We start from the raw sequence: 18,809 nt of genomic DNA on the forward strand, positions 1-18,809 counted from the left end.
AGTATCCACTTATGGTCCTTGGGTCCAGTTTCTTTTCTTGTGGATTGTATACCCTAACTTCAGATGGGCATCCCCAAATGCGTACATGTTGCAAACTCGGTTTCCAACCTTTCCATAATTCAAAAGGAGTTTTGGAGACTGCCTTGGTTGGAACTCGATTTAATATGTACACGGATGTCTTTAGAGCTTCAGTCCACAAGGATTTAGGAAGTTTAGGGTTGCTGCTAAGCATACTTCGCACCATGTCCATCAATGTTCGGTTTCTCCTTTCTGCAACACCATTTTGCTCGGGTGTACCGGGCATGGTATATTGGGCAACAATCCCATTTTCTTGAAGAAACTTTGCAAAAGGACCAGGTGCTTGTCCATCTTCAGTGTATCTACCATAATATTCTCCACCTCTATCTGATCTCACTATCTTAATTTGCTTGTTGCATTGTTTCACTACTTCAGCTTTAAATATCTTAAAGACATCTAACGCTTCGCTTTTGTTATGAAGTAAGTAGATATACATGTAGCGTGAGTAATCATCTATGAAAGAGATGAAGTATTTCTGACCATATGAGTCCATGTCTGGACTACATATATCAGTATGTATGATTTCTAATAGGTCAGAACTCCTATGGACACCAGTTTTCTTAGACTTGGAGGTATGCTTTCCCTTAATGCAATCCACACAAGTATCAAAATCAGTAAAATCTAAGGTATTGAGTACCCCATCATTTACTAACCTTCTAATTCTATCAATAGAGATATGTCCCAATCTCCGGTGCCATAATGTAGAGGAATTCTCATTCATAACACATCTTTTATTGCCAGCGTGAACGTGCATAGTATTATAAGAGGTATTGTTTTGTAAATTAAGGCAGTAAAGACCATCAGACAAAATACCATTTCCAACACATTCAGATTTATTATATAAATTAAAAGATTTGTCTGAAAATGTAAAGGAAAAACCAAAAGGTACAAGTCTTGAAACGGAAATCAAGTTTCTAGAGAAACTTGGTACATAAAATGTCTTTTCTAACTTTAAAACAAAACCGCTACTTAAAACTAAATGGCACGTTCCTATAGCCTCCACATGTGAGCCCATCTTGTTTCCAGATAAGATGCTTTGCTCACTTCCCACTGGCTTCCTTAGGTTTTGTAAACCCTGCAAGGAATTTGAAATGTGAATTGTCGATCCAGAATCAATCCACCATGTGTTAATATTAACATTAGCCATATTAGATTCATAACATACGAATGAAATTGGATTACCTTTGTCGTCCATCCATTTCTTGAACTTGGCGCATTCCTTTTTCGCATGTCCCTTCTTTTTGCAGAAAAAACATTTGATGGAATCCTTCTTTATATCGCCTTGGGGAGGCACTTTATTTTTCCCCTTGTCCTTCTTGGATGGTTTGCGTTTCTTGCCTTGGGTGGCCATGTGAGCACTCTCACCTTGTTCCTGCAGGAGCCTTGCTTCTTCTTGAGCACACATGGTTATCAGTTCATTGATAGTCCATTTGTCCTTATGTGTGTTGTAGGAAATTTTGAAAGGCCCATATTGAGGTGGAAGATGGTTAAGGATGTAGTGGACCAGGAAGGTTTCAGGAATGACTACATCGAGTTTCTTCAGTTGAGCAGAAATGTCCCTCATCTTTGAAATATGTTCTCTAACTCCTTTGACACCGGTGAGTTTTGTGGATGAGAACTGGTGGATGAGGTTGTTGTAAAGTGGTTTGTCCGAAGTGTCGAACTGCTCATCGATCAGTTTGATCAAGTCTTTGACTTTCTCAGGTTGCTCCACCGATCCACGCATTCCCAGAGGGATCTTGGACATGATGAACATGATGCTGAGGCGATTGGACCGCTCCCATTTCTCATATAGTGCGATCTGAGCAGCAGTGCTAGTCGCAGTGATTGCAGCAGGTTCGTCCTTCCTTATTGCGTAGTCCATGTCGGCGCAGCCTAAATGAAGAAGAACTCGTTCCTTCCAGATTTTGAAATTATCACCCCTAAGCTCAGGAATTTCGGTAAGGATTTCAGCAAAACTAGAGGATGATGAAGAAGCTGCATGAATAGGATTACAAACTTAGATTTAGAAGATTGAGGCTTAATGAAGTCATGTTTTACCAATGTATAACATGCTGAAGATTGAAATTTTATTAAACAAAAGTTGCCTGTGGGCTAAATTTTTAATTTAATAAAATTGGATGTAAAGGATGATAGATTATTCAAACGAATTATTTGGGATAAAGTAAGGTTTGAAACTTCTATCTTTATTAAACTTTATGATAAAACTATTAAATTAATTATCATAACTCCTGTGGGTAAATTAAGAAAATTAATTTAATATATTATCCTAATTAATTATATAAATATAATAAAATCCCTGTGGGGTAAAATTGTTATATTTATATAATCAATCACAATTTTGTCCATTATGTGATCCTTTCAAATTAATATATAATTTTATATAATTAAAGATGCTGTGGCTACTCCCTAATTATGTAAAATTATATGGTTCACTAGACATTATGTTTTAGGCTCTAGGAAGACCTAAGAACAATTTCGTTATAACATAATAGGCAATCACAGAGAGTAGTGCTCCTAGTGTGGTCGTCCGAAGATCATTAAAAACCGTTCTAGATTGAGCATTTGTCTCAGTTTCATGCGTTCTTATGTCAACCACAAAATTGTTTATGAATTATTCATAATTTTAATCACCCTAAATGTTTTATGAATATTTTATGAATAATTTATGGAGATTAATGTGCTAAATATTATTCAACCTATCTTAATGTTTTGAATATAATCTAAATATATCTAGCACAATAATGAAATATATATAATGTATTTAAAATTATAAAGGCATACATATAAAATTAAAGATAATTATACTCAAAATAAATTTTGCATGAATAAGAACAAAATAATCATACAAATTAGTATAATTAATTATATGTACGAAAATACAATAATTCCATATATATACTTAATGGTAGAAAAAATCATGCTTAATAAGACAATAACATCATTTACTGATTTCGTGAATTAATAAAATAATTGCACAAACTTAATTGTAAAAATTTCTTACATTCTTAAAATAGCACAATTATTTAATATTGCATGAATAAAAGAAATATACCATACACCAAAATCAAGTAAGTGCACATTTTAATTAATTTCCAAATATATAATTTACCAAAATTATATATTTTAATTAAATTGGCAAGATAAAATTTATTGTCCAAATTGGTTCGAAATTCATGTCTAAAGAGATTCATGACGTTAGATTGATTAAACAACAACAAAAAATCGAAATTTAATATCAAAATTGTTTTTGGCCATAACCGGGTACATGAAGGTTGCAAAACTGATTTTGGATTCTCAAAACTTGATTTGGAAACATAGATCATTAGAAAAAATAATCTGAAGGATTTCTAATGGTACTTATGTGGAAAATTAGTTTTGAAACAAAAAATATGAGACATTAAAACTCTCTATCAAAATAAAAATAAAAATAAAAATTATGAATATGGCCCTCAAACAATATATAAAACTATATACACGAATATATAATATATGTGTATAGATGAAGACATAGGCACATCTATAAATCATAAAAAAATATATGTGTATAATTTGTTTATATTGCCAAAATATGTTAGATATAACATATATGTAAACACAAAACAATACAAACACAATAAAATTACCAAAAGAAATTTTGTTAAATGTAGGCCAACCAAAACCGAAGATATATGTATATATATATATGAATATGAATATGAAGGCATATATAAATCAAATAAATATACATGCAGATAAAATTAGCAAGGCAGAGATGTAGACTGGCGACTGATACCAAATGTTAGAATTAATATGAAAGTAGACATATGAACAATTCTATATACATGTAGGCGGAATTAATATATGAATGAACATATGCAAAAAAGAATCGAATATTGTATACCTCCAGCCATTGCTATTGATAACCTCGATCTAGCTTTAGATCTACAAAAGAAAAGAACAGAAATTAGAACGAGTACACGGGCTTCCAAGCTCTCACTAACTCTTTTAGATGGAGTTACTGAAAGTCAGAATGAGTAGCGAGCTTGGGGACCGGTACTCTATATTTATAGAGTGAGACCTACCATCAGAGTCTCTGCCACAGATTGAGATATTTCCTCAATCAGTTGGGATATGAAAAATCGGGTAACAACAAATCAGGTAACAAACAATGTTGACCATTAATTAGAATATTTTGTCAATAAATTAAATATTGACTTTAATATATTAAATCAATTAGTTGATTTTATATACCAAATAAATAATATTCTAACACAACCAAAATTTCATTTATAATTAAAAACAACACATCCTATTTTTTTTAATTAATCTAACTTATATAAATATTATATTCATATTTAAAAACAACAAATATTATAAATACATTATATATAAGTATCATGTTTAACTAGGTACATTATATACAACACTATAACTAGGTTCAAACATGTTCCACGCGTGACTATTTTTTTTTATGCGCGTAAAAATCAACATGTCTAAACCTAGTTTTCGGTACTGTAAACTATTCGAAATTTTCTGAAAAGTTGCAAAATACTCTAAATAGCTACAATATACACGTTCATACAAAAATTGCACCGAAAACTATTCACGAGTCGAGAACACTGAGAGCCCACCAATAAAGTTTAAAATAAAGTCGCTATAGAAGAATTATCCTCCAAATAAGAATTGTCCTCCAAATATATATATATATATAAATAATATTCTAGTAATGTCAATCTACATTTACTGACCTGAATTGTGATATGGAATATGCGCCTGCCAAGGCTTTGAAATGTCTGGTTATCAAAAAACATAATCTCAGCAAAGTGAAGCTGCACTTTGTAACTGCCTCTTAGCAAACAGAGGCCGTAGTACTTGAGTGATTGAGGAGCAAGGCGTGCCGTTTCATATAATTTTAAAGAATCATTTGATAAAGTCAACCGTGTGGTGTATGGTAAACTCGCTTCACCCATGAAAACCCCAGTGCTACTATAGGCCCATTTCTCTGATTGTGAAAAGAATTTAGTCTCACCCCCTTGGATTTGGTCCCCTAGATATTCATTCCCATCAACTGGCATGTTCTCCCCTCCGCAATTGATATACAATGAATCATCTGCACTTATAATACCAACTACATTTAAAATTTGTCTTTTCTGTGTAAGTTATGCAAGAATACATGGGGTGATTTCAATCCCTGGCTGACTCTAGGGATGTAAATGCGGCGGGTCACCCTAAATAGTTGTAGTAATTATTTTTTTTTAAAAATTATTTATTGAAAAATAAAAAAAACAACAACTGGATCGGGTCGTGATTCGACCCGCTTCAATTGCTAGCGGGTTGGGTCGGATCTCGACCCGACTCGGTTTTGCCCCGCTTATTTTCGGATCATAGGTCGCCCCGTCGGGTCGGGGCTCCGACCCGCCCCGATCCACCAGGTTTTTTTGCCATCCCTAACGGACTCTCAGGCATGTAAATGGATCGGATTTGAACCGATCCGAAAGAGAACCGACTCGATTTGCAAGGGATCTGCGCGAGCAGGTTGGATCAGATCTGACCCGGTTGAGGTGGGGCGGGTTAGATTTGATTTGGATTTACCATTGTAAAGAGCAGGAGCTGAAAGATTGTAGAATTTTTTGTTTAAAAATAACTATTCGAGGGGGGTCAAAACCCAACCCACATCTAATATAGCCCTGCGCCCCGATCTGAATTTCACCCGATTAGATCGGGGCAAAGTCGACCTCACAGAGCGAGGCCCCGACCCGACCCGACCCTACCAAGCAGATTTTTTTGCCATGCGGGTGACTGTTGAATGAAAGCTTGAAGGAGAAAGATATACTTACGTTTTGGTTTTCCTGAGCAGGGAAGATCCTTCTTCAAGCACCATCTGCTCGTTTAATCAAGTGTGTTGGTCACCCCTTGTGTTAACGAAGTTTTAAAAAAACATGTAGGCAATGTTAGAATGAGGAAGGACTTACGAATTGGTCTCAGAATCTCTGTAACTTGAAACTAGATTCCTGATCATGATGAAGTTAACAAGTTAGCAGAAGATACCATGGTAATAGAAGGTGAATTCGATACACACAAAAACGTATTATGTATAGCCGTTTTTGTCTAGTCAAGAGATGCTACGATTACAAACTTACATTTTTCCCAAATCTGAACAATCAAGCTGGTCAGCTGGTTTCGTGAAATTGTTGTACGATAAATCACTGCAAACAGATTAGTAATAAAATTGGTGATGATTTCTTAGTTTTTTATGCCAATGAAATATGATCAACGACACTAGAAATTGACCATATGCTGTAAAATAGTACAGGGATTTGTAAATTGCAGCTTCCAGTGAATAGCTAAAGAGCCAAATAAAATAAAGACTAATGAAGGGAAGAAAAAAAAAGATTAATATACGAACAAATTGGCCTTGGGGTTTATTATCGACTCTGATACCACTCCAGTGAGCGAGTTGTTGGTCAAAAACCTGCATCCATAAACTACTCTTCAAAGAAATATATTGAGAAAACTGATGTAATAGTAAATTAAGCCTCGAGAATTTTGAGAATGAAACAAATGCACTAATACTAAATAACTTACACGAAATTTAGGTCGGGTTGACTAGTCCCCATTCCCTTTGGAATTACACCAGTCAAGTTGTTGAAACTCAAGTCCCTAAAACATTCCAATACAGGCATATATTTTAGTAGTTTGTCAGCAAAGATTATATCATAGAGTACAATCAAATTAAGAATACATGGAATCAATCCATCTTGTTCAGTGATATTTAGAAGTAAAGACAAAGACACCAAATGATAGTTAATTGCAGGCATTAATAACTACCAGTAGTCATGTACGAAATTTAGATTGAAGAACAAGCTAATCTCTTTTACGAACATGAAATAATAATCACTTTGTTAAACAACGATAATAGGGATATAAGTGCAACAACATTGCCAATTTAACTTTTATGTAATTGGAAAATACAATTCTCAAATTCAGTTCACTACTCTACCCTGTTATTAATCGTTTCATAATAAACTAAACTTCAACAGCACAAGCCAGGCCAGTTTATTTGTTAACTATTTAGACCAATTTTAAGGGCTTACAATGTCTTCAATGCTGTCAGCTGTTTAATGTAATCTGGAATTTTATCATTAATTAAGCAATTCCTCAATGCCCTGAATGAAAAGAGTGAGTACAAGAATTTGGTAAGTCCCGGAAAACCATGGAAATAGTCTCATAGAATAGGATAACAACTGCATCATTTCAAGTAATATTGAACTTACAATACTTCCAAATGCTTCAAATCTCTCAAATCAGGGAAAGTTGTACTTGGTCCCACCAAATCAGATATTCTCCTGATAAAAGTGTCAGGAAATTCAAACATAATATTAGTACACCCTCCTATGGCAAACCAAACTAAACATGTAATTAACAGATAAGTATCCTGGTCTCACAATTCAGTCAAGTTTTTCAAATTTGATATGCTGGAAGGAAGAGGACCCTCCATGGATGTGCCCTGCATATCCCTGAAACAAATTTAAACCTTCAATGTAAGTAACTTCCAATGATTTCGAAAATGAGAGAGCAAAAAAAAAGATAAATGAAATAACAATTCAGTACTCACAATCTATCAAGATAGATCCAGTTCCCAATAAGTGCAGGTATGCTCTCTGATATTCTGGTCCCATCTATCCTACTGCAAACCATAAATAATACTGAGAAATCTCCGACCTTGAAAAAGAAAACTTGAACTAAAAGTGAACTCCTTTCACTTACAAATCGGTTAAGTTCAACAACTTTCCAAACGTTTCTGGTATTGGTCCAGTAAAATTGTTTGCACTCAGCAAGCTGTACGATAGAAAATGCTAAGAAAAACTTGTTCAAAGCATATATGGAAGAAATCCAATCCATAAAATAAAAAGAAATCTTACAGTCTTCGCAAGTTACGCAATCTCCCAATCTCTGGAGGAAGATGGCCATCAAAGAGATTAGCCTCTAATACCCTGAAAAAAATGACCATTTACATGTATCAAAATCAACATATTTAATCTTCAGTTTGTTCAGTTGTGATTAAAGTCTTCTTTACTTACAGTTCCGTGAGCGTACTAATGTTACCGATCTCCGGAGGAATGGAACCACTGAGTCGGTTTCCCGAAACAGATCTGCACCACACCAACCAAAAAATCACTGACAATTACTTATAATAACACATTTTAGACCCATTAATTATAGTTTTGATTTAAGAGACAAATTATGAGACGTTGATATAAATAAATAGTTGATAAGTACCTTACAGATTACGCAGGGGAAGACGAAAAAAGCTTTGTGGGATTGATCCACTGATGTAGTTGCGAGTGAGATCACTATTATTTAGTAGAAAGTTTAGTCTTCTGTCACTTGATTTTTGAAGGTTAATTTTCTTAAAGATAGATACTGTATATAGTAGTGTCATATTTTTACATATTAAGTTTTAAAATTCTATATTTTTAAAAAGATCCCATATATAAATATAACCATATATAAATATATTTTTTTATATGCCAACTTAAACACACTTCTCATTAATGTGTCACCAGTCATGTTTTGGACAAAAATAATTATTTCATAAACACTCCTCATATTAATGTGCACCAATGACTAATTTTTGTTTTTAACATAAAAAATTTAAGGCTTTAAATATGTTAAACTTGTAGATCTCGAAAAAATACTAAGATTGAAAAAAATAAACTAAAACAGACATTTCAACAAAAAGTTATGGCTCATCATTTTTGCAACAAAAAAAAATCAAGTTTTCATGATTGGATCGATTTTCCATCGAATTTGCACAGTTTTGGCCAAAAATTGATTTTTTGGCCAAAACTGTACAAATTCGATGGAAAATCGATATAATCATGAAAATTTGATTTTTTTTATGTCATTTCGATGGTTTTTTTATGTTCTTGCGATGCAATCATGAAAATTTAATTTTTGGCCAAAATGATGCGCAATCGATGATCCATCGATGCTCTGCGCTGAAATTTGACAAAATTTTTGGTGAGCTATAACTTTTTACTTAAATGTCTGTTTCAGTTGATTTTTTTTTAATTTTAGTATTTTTTCGAGATCTACACTTTTAACATAATAAAAGCCTTAAATTTTTGGATGTAGAACAAAAAAATTAATAATGAGTGCCCATTAATGTGTGAGAGAGAGTTGGAAGTTTAATGGATGGGGTATTATAGTCAAAATCATACAAAATAACATATATTTAGAATGCAAATTAAATTTGTCATAGATGAAATTTCATATATTATTAAGCTGAAATTTCCCAATTAAAATCCAATATAAATTGAGTGCTAAATTGTAAGACCATTTATTATCATGTGAAAATATACATATATAGTAATCTATGTATGTATGTATGTACAAAATAAAAAATTAAGCTGATAAATTGACAGAGTAATCAAATATCACTCACATTACTTCAAGATGAGTAAGATTTCCAAATTCTTCTGGTAAAACTCCCACTAGATTGAGACCCTTCAACTGGCTGTCATTTTTTTTTATTAAATGTATTATGTTTTAAAAATAAAAAAAAGGTCAGAGACTTCATTCTATGTTAAGGAAAATCAATAATAAATCCCTAGCTTACTAGTAAAAAATTAGCGTCAACAAAGGAAACATCAATTAGGAGCGATAGGGTAATAAGTCTTTCAAGAAATTAAAATATAAAAAAGGTATATTTACGGCATAAGTTTCCAATATTTGAGTTTTGTACGTGGTATAGACTCAATGTTTATTTTCAGTGACAATAGTATCCAAAGTCAGTAAAAGTGTAATTTCGTCAGCCTCCTCCGTTAGGTCTTCGTTTCGTGATGACTGGACCAACACGTGTCAACCCATGATTAGTCTAACTCAATAATATTTTAAAAAATAATTATGATTTGAACCAATAAAAACGTGACATGTGTCTACCTAATCATCTCATTAGATCTAACGGAGGAGACTGACGAAATTACACTTTTACTGACTTTAGGTACTATTGTCACTAAAAATAAACATTGAATTTATGCCGCATATAAAACTCAAATATTGGGTACTGATGTCCCAATTGTCCCTATAAAAAAAAAATAATAATAATAAAAATAATAATAATAAGGGAAAGGCTTACATTTCTTTGACATGGCAAAAAGTACCATTTTGTGCAGAACAGCCTTCACTACATGTGACAATGCTTAGAATGTCAAAAGGTTCTGTCGAATTTGTCATATCGAAGCCAGAAGAATTCCTATTCATACAAGAATTTGGAGTGATGTTCCAAATATCGCTCAGCGGCGGTAGCTTTCTGGATATTATTTTAAGAATTTGCACTGCCATATAGTACATACCAAAACATAATTAACTAAAAGAAACTCAATTATTATATACAAATTAAAGTTTTTATAAATAATTTTTTCAAGAATTTCTAAGTTAATGCACTTCTCTCTTTTGGTGTTCTATCAACGGGCCATTTTTGCTTGGGTACACTTTAGAATTAATTCATTTTATCAATGGATGCCACCGTGATGGGACTTTTGTACTTTTTTTTATGTATATATAAATATGTAGCAATTGGTTAATTAAGTAGTTTGTTTAAGGGTTATTAGTTTGATGAAAATAATTATGATTTATTCGAATATGGATTGATTGGAATACGAACAAAAAATTATTGACTCGAAGGATATTGGATTCGACCTCCGTTTTCACCATTGTTGTAAGTGTACTTTAAATGTGAAAATATTGACTTAGATTATTTCTAATGAGCATGAGCTTCTACTTAGGACCAAACAAAAAAATATATGGTCAGAAAAAACTGATCCCATTTATCGATAGTGATGATACTTCTACACTACAGTCATGTCCTTTTTTAAAAAGAAAAAAATTATAGTCTTCCTCTAATGAAAAATAAAATTCTCTCTCTCTCTCTCTCTCTCTCTTTTATAGAGATCATATAGCTATATATTGATATCAAACACAACGACTCTGAACGCCACACAAGTATATCTGGAAATAAACTAATAATTAAGGATGATCACATACAATAATAACATAATTAAAGAGAAGCTGGGTAAGAATCAATAGTGAATATATATCATTACTCAAAAACTGTTCAACCCCAAATAAGTGTTTGTTGATAACAATATATATGGACAATTCACAAAAAGTTAGCCTATCAATTGAAAAAAAAAATTAATTAATGGAGAATTATATTAATTCCTCACCTTCTTCTGGAGGCAGAGGTTCAGCATTAGATTCAAAACCATTAAAGCAAATCAGAGCCAGAAATCCATATACAAACACAGCTACAGTAATACTATATCCCATCGATCTTAATTTTGAGTGTGAGAGAGATAGCATTGAAGTTGTAGTTTAAGGTTGGAAATGAAGAACATATATATAATCAGGGACGACGGATTCTAATGGTCTTCTTGTGGGGACCTATATCTATAAGTTTATATTTGATTATTCATAGCAGTGAGACCAAGTCATAATTTTGAAAAAATGAAATTCATAGGAGTGGTCCCTCATTTCTTAAAATAAATAATAATACATATTTATAGAAATTACACTAGATTTTTTCAAAAGTTTACTATAGAGTATAGAATTTAAAAGGTTCTCCCTTTTTATGGGTATAATATGACCCTGTTTAGTTGTTCTTCTATTTCTGTTTTTAGCTTTTCAATTTTTCAGGAAGCTTTATTAAAATTGACTTTTGTTAAAAGGGTTTTTTAAAAGTAAAAGTTGAAACTCAGTGATAACCAACCAGCAGCAGAAGTGTTTTTGAAGCTTCAGAAGCCCAAAAACAATATTTAAAAGTTCAGCCAACCAAGACCTATATATAGAATTATTTTCCCATACTTTTTATAAAAATATATATCATATTATAATTTTTAGTGATTTTTATAGTTTTTATTTTGAATTACTTTTAAAGTTGCTATTGTTACTTTATATGTACATTTTGGTTAGTTAATAGTTTTATTTTGAATATATTATACATATATATATTTATATGTATTTATGCAAGTACTAGTTAATTCGACTCGGATACTTATAAATTAAGTTAAAACATATTTAATATAAATAAAAGTAAAATAAATTCAAAAACCTAAAATTGAAATGACCTAACCTATATTAATGGAAGAAAAAAAAAACTAAGCGAGCAATAAGATCGACAGCGGTAACAATGGGTCAACGTCTTTTTTCTTTCTTTCATTAATATAGGTTTACGTCTATTAAGTTATGTCTTGGTCTATTTTTTGTTTTAGATTTTTTAGTTTACTTTACTTTTGTTTAATTTCATGTTTTGATTTAGTTTTTTTTTCATTTCAATTTTAGTTAAAAGTTATTATTTTTAGAAGTTTTATGGGATTAAATAGATTTTAATCCTGATATTTAGAAAATAATTTATTTTGTAGTAATTGGTGGCAAGTTATGATTTGGCGGATAATGTTGTTGAGTGCTGAATTTGGAGGACAAGTTATTTGGAGGAAAACTATGTACTACAAGAAGATGCAGTTTAATGCGAGAAGATAATGTAGTTTTAGGTGGTCTTCCAATAACTTAATTTTCTCATAATTTGTTGAGCGGTTTATAACATTTAAAGTAGATGAAGTTTTTCGATTTAGTTCATTTATTAGCTTATCTTTTTTAGATATCTTAGAGATGCTGAAATTGTATTTTTTTAGTATTCTAATTTACTTGTTATTTGTCTTTTCGGGTGTTATTTTTTGAATTAGCTAATAAATAATAAGTTCACTTGGTTACAAGAAATTCTATCAATATGTTTGAGACCAATGTAATAATACTTTTATACATGAAATTGGTCTTTTGTAACAAAAAATTAATTTTTAAAGTAAATAGATTAATTTTTAGGCTTTTTTTAATTTGATTTTAGATTTAAGTTAATTTGTTGTCATGTAGGTATTGAGTCAAAAAATATATAGTACTTTAATATTTTCATAGAACATGCATTTAAAAATTATTATTATTATGAGGGAAAGAAAGAGGAAGGGGAAAAGTGATAGTAAAAGAAGATCAGTAGCCAAGAACGAACTAATTAATATTTGCTAATCTACCTGCGTTGACGATACACTACTACAAATATAGCATTTCTCTGCGGTTTTTTTTAAACAATAAATAAAAAGCGCAGTGAAAAGGTTTGAAAGAGTCAAAAAATGTATATTTAATGTCTGTGCCCTGTTTTATTGCGGTTTTAAAAAAAAACGCAGTGAAAGGTTTGAACGGGACACTTTTCTCCGCGGTTTTGGGTATAAAACCGCGGAGAAAGGTGGTCTCCACCCACTAAAGCCCATAAAACCTATTTTCCCACTCATTTTCCCATCTTCTTCTTTGTTGAAGGTCACGGCCGAAGCTCTCTCCCCACGCCTTCCCTACCCACGGTACCCACATTGTCTATTTCTTTTTGTTTTTTTTCTTCCATTTATTTGCATATTCATGCTTGAAATCATGTATATATAGTTAATCTTGAGTTATTTTGAAGTTTTAGGGTAAAAATGAAGAAATATTGTGTGGGTTTAATGGTGGTTTCTATGTATGATCATATGGTTATTTTTTGTAATATTTTTGAAATTTTATATAGGATTGGAGGACATTTTCATTGTTTAAAACGTGTATTGATCACTAAAACTTGATTTATTTAATGTATATTTCGGTTTAGGGTATTTTTGTATTATTTTATTTAGAATAATGTTGTTTACATAATTTTTTATATTAAAAATTAGTGCTTGCATAATTTTGTATATTATTTAGGTAATGATTTTTTTAAAGTATATTTTTGTTAATTATATTATTTTAGGATAAATTCAATTACCATATATTTACTAATGTTTAACTTTTTATTGTAGGAAATATTTGTTTGAGTGTGAGCTCCCACTCAAGGTTGAAATATTTGTTCGAGGTTGAAATTGGTGAATATTAATTCTTAAGGTAAGTAGTAATTACTACTTAATTTTTTTTTTTTTTTTTTATATTTACAAACTATTGTTAGAGGAGTTTGAATATATTAGATATTCATCCATAGTGAAGTAGGTTCTGAGATAAAATTGTGTGCTGCGGAGATAACAGAAGGTTGAGAACATGTGTGCCTTAGTGAAGTAGGATCTGTGAATTTTCTGTGTGCTGCGGTGATTTATGGTTGAGAACATGCATGTTGTTTGTTATATGTTTTGTTTGATGTGAATTTATAGGTAGATAACTTGTGAGATGCTATAAATACAGAGGAAACTCTGCCCAATTTTTTTTTGATGATATTAGTTGAACATGTTTTATAAGTTACTATATATAATAATAATGTTTTTGTTTTTGTTGAAATTTTAAATACATATGAATTTTGGATATGTCATAGAAATAAATGAAACTCTGTCCATTTCATTTTATAATTTAATAATTGAACATAATTTTAGAGTATTACTATACTAATTTTCTTTTCATTATCAACTTAGGAATTAGGTAGATATTATCATTATGGATAAGTCATGGATTCTTGAGAATAGAGAAACACAACAATTTCAAGACGGATTCAACCAATTTTTAGAATTTTGCCAAACAAATTGTAGTGATCCGGAAAGAATTCATTGTCCATGTATAGATTGTGGTAATGGAACAAAAGGAAATATTACCATGATAAAAAATCATGTATTTTGTCGGGGATTTGATACAAGTTATCGTACATGGTATTGGCATGAGGAGTCATTGAAAAATAATAATCCATATCCATTCGGGAGGCGAGGGGTTGATGATTTGGGTTATAGTGATTTTGACGATCATCCTATGGAATTGCTCGATGAAGCACAAGAAGAGTTTGTTGATGATCCTTCAAAATTTGATAAATTGGTTAGAGATGCAGATAAACCATTATTCAATGGTTGTCTGAAACAAAGATTACCAACGATGGTAAAATTTTACAACATAAAAGCAGAAAATGGAGTTAGTGATAAATGTTTTAGTCAATTTTTAGCTGCTTTTAAAGAGATTTTGCCGTTAGATAATTGCTTCCCTGAGTCTACGTATGAAGTGAAGAAAACTTTAAATTGCATAGGCTTGAAGTATGAGAAGATCCATGCATGTCCGAATGATTGTGTGTTATATCGTAAAGAGTATGCAGACATGGACACTTGCCCAGAATGTGATTCACCCCGCTACAAACCTAACAAGAGTAAGGAGATCAGGAAACTTATTCCTCAAAAAGTGATGTGGTACTTGCCCTTGATTCCGCGGCTAAAGCGATTATATCGAAGTGCAGAACACTCTGAAAACTTAATATGGCATGAGACTAGGCGAGTGAAAGATGGTAAACTTTGACATCCTGCAGATTCGCAGGCTTGGAAAAAAGTTAATAACTTAAATCCAGAATTTAAAACTGAAGCAAGACATCTTCGTCTAGGTCTAGCTGTCGATGGTGTAAATCCACATAAATCTCTAAGTAATAGGCATAGTTCGTGGCCTGTCTTCCTTGTTATGTACAATCTTCCTCCGTGGTTAGTGATGAGAAGAAAGTTTTTGATGCTCATGTTAATGATTTCAGGCCCAAAACAACCAGGACACGATATAGATGTTTATTTGGCACCATTAATTGATGATTTGAAAGATTTGTATGAAAATGGTGTTGAGGCATATGACGGTTTTAAGAAAGAAGTCTTTAACTTAAAAGCTGTTTTGTTGTGGACTGTTAATGATTTCCCTGCTTATGGTAATCTATCAGGGTTAGGCACAAAAGGTTACCAGGGATGTCCAATATGTTGCACTAACACAAAGGCTATTCGTCTGTCTAATGGGCACAAAATTTGTTATATGGGTCATAGACGATATTTGCCCCTAAATCATCATTATAGGGACAAAAAAAAAAGCATTTGATGGTGATAAAGAACAAGGTGTTGCTCCTTTGCCACTTTCAGGGCAACAAATTCTTAAAGAAGTAGAGAAAATTGATTTCAAGTATGGAAAAATGCAGAAAAATAATAAAGTAAGTGGATGTTTCCAAAGGAAATCAATTTTTTTTCGTCTCCCTTACTGGAAAGATTTACTTGTTCGACATTGTTTGGATGTCATGCATATAGAAAAAAATGTGTGCGAAAGTATTATAGGTACATTACTTGATATTCTCGGTAAAACTAAGGATGGTTTAACTAGTCGTTTAGATCTTGTTGAAATGGGTATACGAACTGATTTAGCACCTGAACAGAAAGGTAAACGCACATATTTACCTCCTGCTTGTTTCACGTTGTCCAGAGAAGAGAAAAAAGTTGTATGTAAATCATTTGCAGAGATGAAAGTGCCTGATGGCTATTCATCCAACATTCGAAACTTGGTATCCATGGGAGATTTGAGGCTGATGGGTATGAAATCACATGACTGTCATATGTTGATGCAACAATTACTTCCGATTGCTATTCGATCATTATTACCGAAAAAATTTCGAGATTGTTTAACGAATGTTTGCATATTCTTCAATCATTTATGCGGAAAAGAATTAGAAATGAAAAAATTGGATGAATTGCATTATAAGATAGTGGAAACTCTATGCAACCTTGAAATGTTTTTTCCGCCATCCTTCTTTGACATTATGATTCATTTAATGGTTCATCTAGTAAGGGAAGCCAAGTTGTGTGGACCAGTTTGGGCGAGATGGATGTATCCATTTGAAAGAAGTATGAAGGTGTTGAAAAGTTATGTGTGTAATCATTATCGTCCTGAAGCTAGTATGGTTGAATGTTATATATCGGAAGAGGCAGTAGAATTTTGCTCAGAATACATGAGTGGGGTTGAAGCAATCGGAATCAGCAAACCACGAAATAACTCAGATGGAGTTGATAAAGGACTACGAGGGAATGGAACAGTGACCACCGTGTCTAGGGCAGAATTAGATCAAGCTCAATTAGTTGTGTTGCAAAATAATCCCGAGATTCAATCATATATAATGTAAGTAGAAAATATATTTCAATCATATATATTAGAGCAGTGATTTTCTTTTTGTTGTTTAAACTTTTTGTTATTTCTTTTATGTTTCAGTGATCACATAGAGTTATTACGGTCGATGATTCCAAACAAGATTAAAAATAAACAAAAATGGGTTATAGATGAGCATAATAAAACGTTTTGCCAGTGGCTGAAGAATTCAATTTTGACGAAGTTGGGAGAAAAAAATCATGGACTGTCGATTGAGTTGAAGCGCATATCTCTTGGAGCAAGCATTGATGTAATAAAGCATCAAGCTTACATTGTTGAAGGGAAACGATTTCATACTAAGTCAAGAGATGATGCGCGTCTAGTTCAAAATAGTGGAGTAAGTGTAGTCGCAGAAGCTATGCATTTTGCCAGTGCAAAAGATAAAAACCCAATTTCAGGCACAATGACATACTACGGGGTTGTTGAAGAAATATGGGAGCTAGATTATTCATTATTTCGTATTCCACTTCTTAAATGTTCTTGGGTAGACAACAATACTGGAGTTAAAACTGACGAACTTGGATTCACTCTGGTTGATTTAAGCAAGAAGGGAAGCAAGAACGATCCTTTTATCATGGCTTCCCAAGCGAAACAAGTGTTTTACATTCTTGATCCAGTTAATGATAAATGGTCCGTTGTTTTATCAGTTCCCGAGCGGAAGTTCTCAGAAAAAGAAGAGTACGATGAAAATTATGATTTATATCATGACTGTTTCATTGTTGGACAACCGATACATGAACAAGTTGAGAATATTCAGGAACATGATAATGAAAGTGATAGCGATGATCGTGATTATCTTAGAACCGACATCGAAGAAGGAATATGGGTCGATTGTGAATCGACCAGAAATAAAATAAGAAAAAGAAGAAAACATGTTTAGTAAGTTATATAATTCATTAATACTTGTGATTATTTATTTGTATAATGCATTAACACTTGTGATTATTTATTTGTATAATGCATTAACACTTGTAATTTGTGTGATGCAGATGGCGGATAAAAGAGATGACAAAGAGAAACAACAAGGTCGTGGTAAAACAAGAATGAGTTACATGACCCAACAAAAAGCCAAAGGAATCAAGAAAAATCTTCAATGGAACGATTTGGGACAACCAATAGGTGATGTGTATACAAACATGATATCATATCTTGGATCTAGAGTACAAGCCACGATTTCTATCAACTCAGGTGATTGGAGGAAGGTCCCACAAGATTTGAAAGATGGTCTATGGGAGGATATCATTGTAAGAAATTATCATTATGATATTTATTTATTTATTTATGTGTGATATCTAAATTTAATAATTACTTTTCTTAATTATATTCTCAGGGTGGTCACAACATTCCTCAAACCTTCAAACGTGAGATTTTGAAAAAAGCTGGTCAAATAATGAGAGATTTTAAAAGTGAACTCACTACCGAGTACATCAAACCTTTGGCTGAAATGGGTATGATGGAAGAACTCAAATTTCCCCCAAAGAGGTATAGCGATATAATTGACGAGAGAGAATGGTTGCAATTTGTAACTAGTCGTCTAAGTCCAGAGTTTCAAATAGTGCATCAAGAACAAAAAAACCGTGCATTACTAATGAAGTCAAGGCATCGAACCTCTCGTAGAGGAATGGCTAATATAAGAGAAGATTTGGTAAGTATATTTGATATTATAGTTTAAATAATGGTTGATATTATCGCAACATATAACTATAATTATCTTGTACAATGCAGAAAAAAGAACGAAATATTCAAAATCCAGAGAGGTATCAAGTTTGGCTTAG

At 32.2% G+C, this 18,809-nt stretch overlaps 1 protein-coding gene across 2 annotated transcripts; it reads right to left on the reverse strand.

The window, feature by feature from the left end:
* Window positions 1-4,014: 4,014 nt before the first annotated feature.
* On the reverse strand, window positions 4,015-11,456 carry LOC133794110 (probable LRR receptor-like serine/threonine-protein kinase At1g53440). 2 transcript variants are annotated; one of them, XM_062231306.1, is made up of 18 exons: window positions 11,292-11,455; window positions 10,202-10,400; window positions 9,509-9,580; window positions 8,346-8,414; window positions 8,142-8,213; window positions 7,983-8,054; window positions 7,828-7,899; window positions 7,676-7,747; window positions 7,506-7,577; window positions 7,335-7,406; window positions 7,155-7,226; window positions 6,646-6,720; window positions 6,467-6,532; window positions 6,201-6,266; window positions 6,033-6,071; window positions 5,898-5,941; window positions 4,809-5,170; window positions 4,015-4,153 (listed from the first exon to the last, which is right to left on the reverse strand). In XM_062231306.1, exons 1-18 carry the CDS (start codon window positions 11,425-11,427, stop codon window positions 4,145-4,147), a joined length of 1,641 nt encoding a protein of 546 aa, XP_062087290.1. In that variant the 5' UTR covers window positions 11,428-11,455; the 3' UTR covers window positions 4,015-4,144. The 2 variants fall into 2 exon arrangements, with proteins under 2 accessions (XP_062087290.1, XP_062087291.1); XM_062231307.1 differs by lacking the exons at window positions 4,015-4,153; window positions 4,809-5,170 and adding an exon at window positions 5,363-5,670 and having other exon boundaries at window positions 11,292-11,456.
* Between the last annotated feature and the right edge of the window lie 7,353 nt (window positions 11,457-18,809).

The sequence above is a fragment of the Humulus lupulus genome, chromosome 8 (genome assembly GCF_963169125.1).
Source record: "Humulus lupulus chromosome 8, drHumLupu1.1, whole genome shotgun sequence".
Classification (NCBI taxonomy): domain Eukaryota; kingdom Viridiplantae; phylum Streptophyta; class Magnoliopsida; order Rosales; family Cannabaceae; genus Humulus; species Humulus lupulus.

Bases quoted from the DNA above. Each gene is read 5' to 3' on its own strand.
- LOC133794110 (XM_062231306.1), bottom strand. From the start codon at position 11,427: ATGCTATCTCTCTCACACTCAAAATTAAGATCGATGGGATATAGTATT. The intron at 7,578-7,675 runs GTGAGTACTGAA...AATTTGTTTCAG, and splicing joins TGGATCTATCTTGATAGATT to GGATATGCAGGGCACATCCA. The intron at 7,407-7,505 runs GTGAGACCAGGA...CACTTTTATCAG, and splicing joins TTGAAAAACTTGACTGAATT to GAGAATATCTGATTTGGTGG.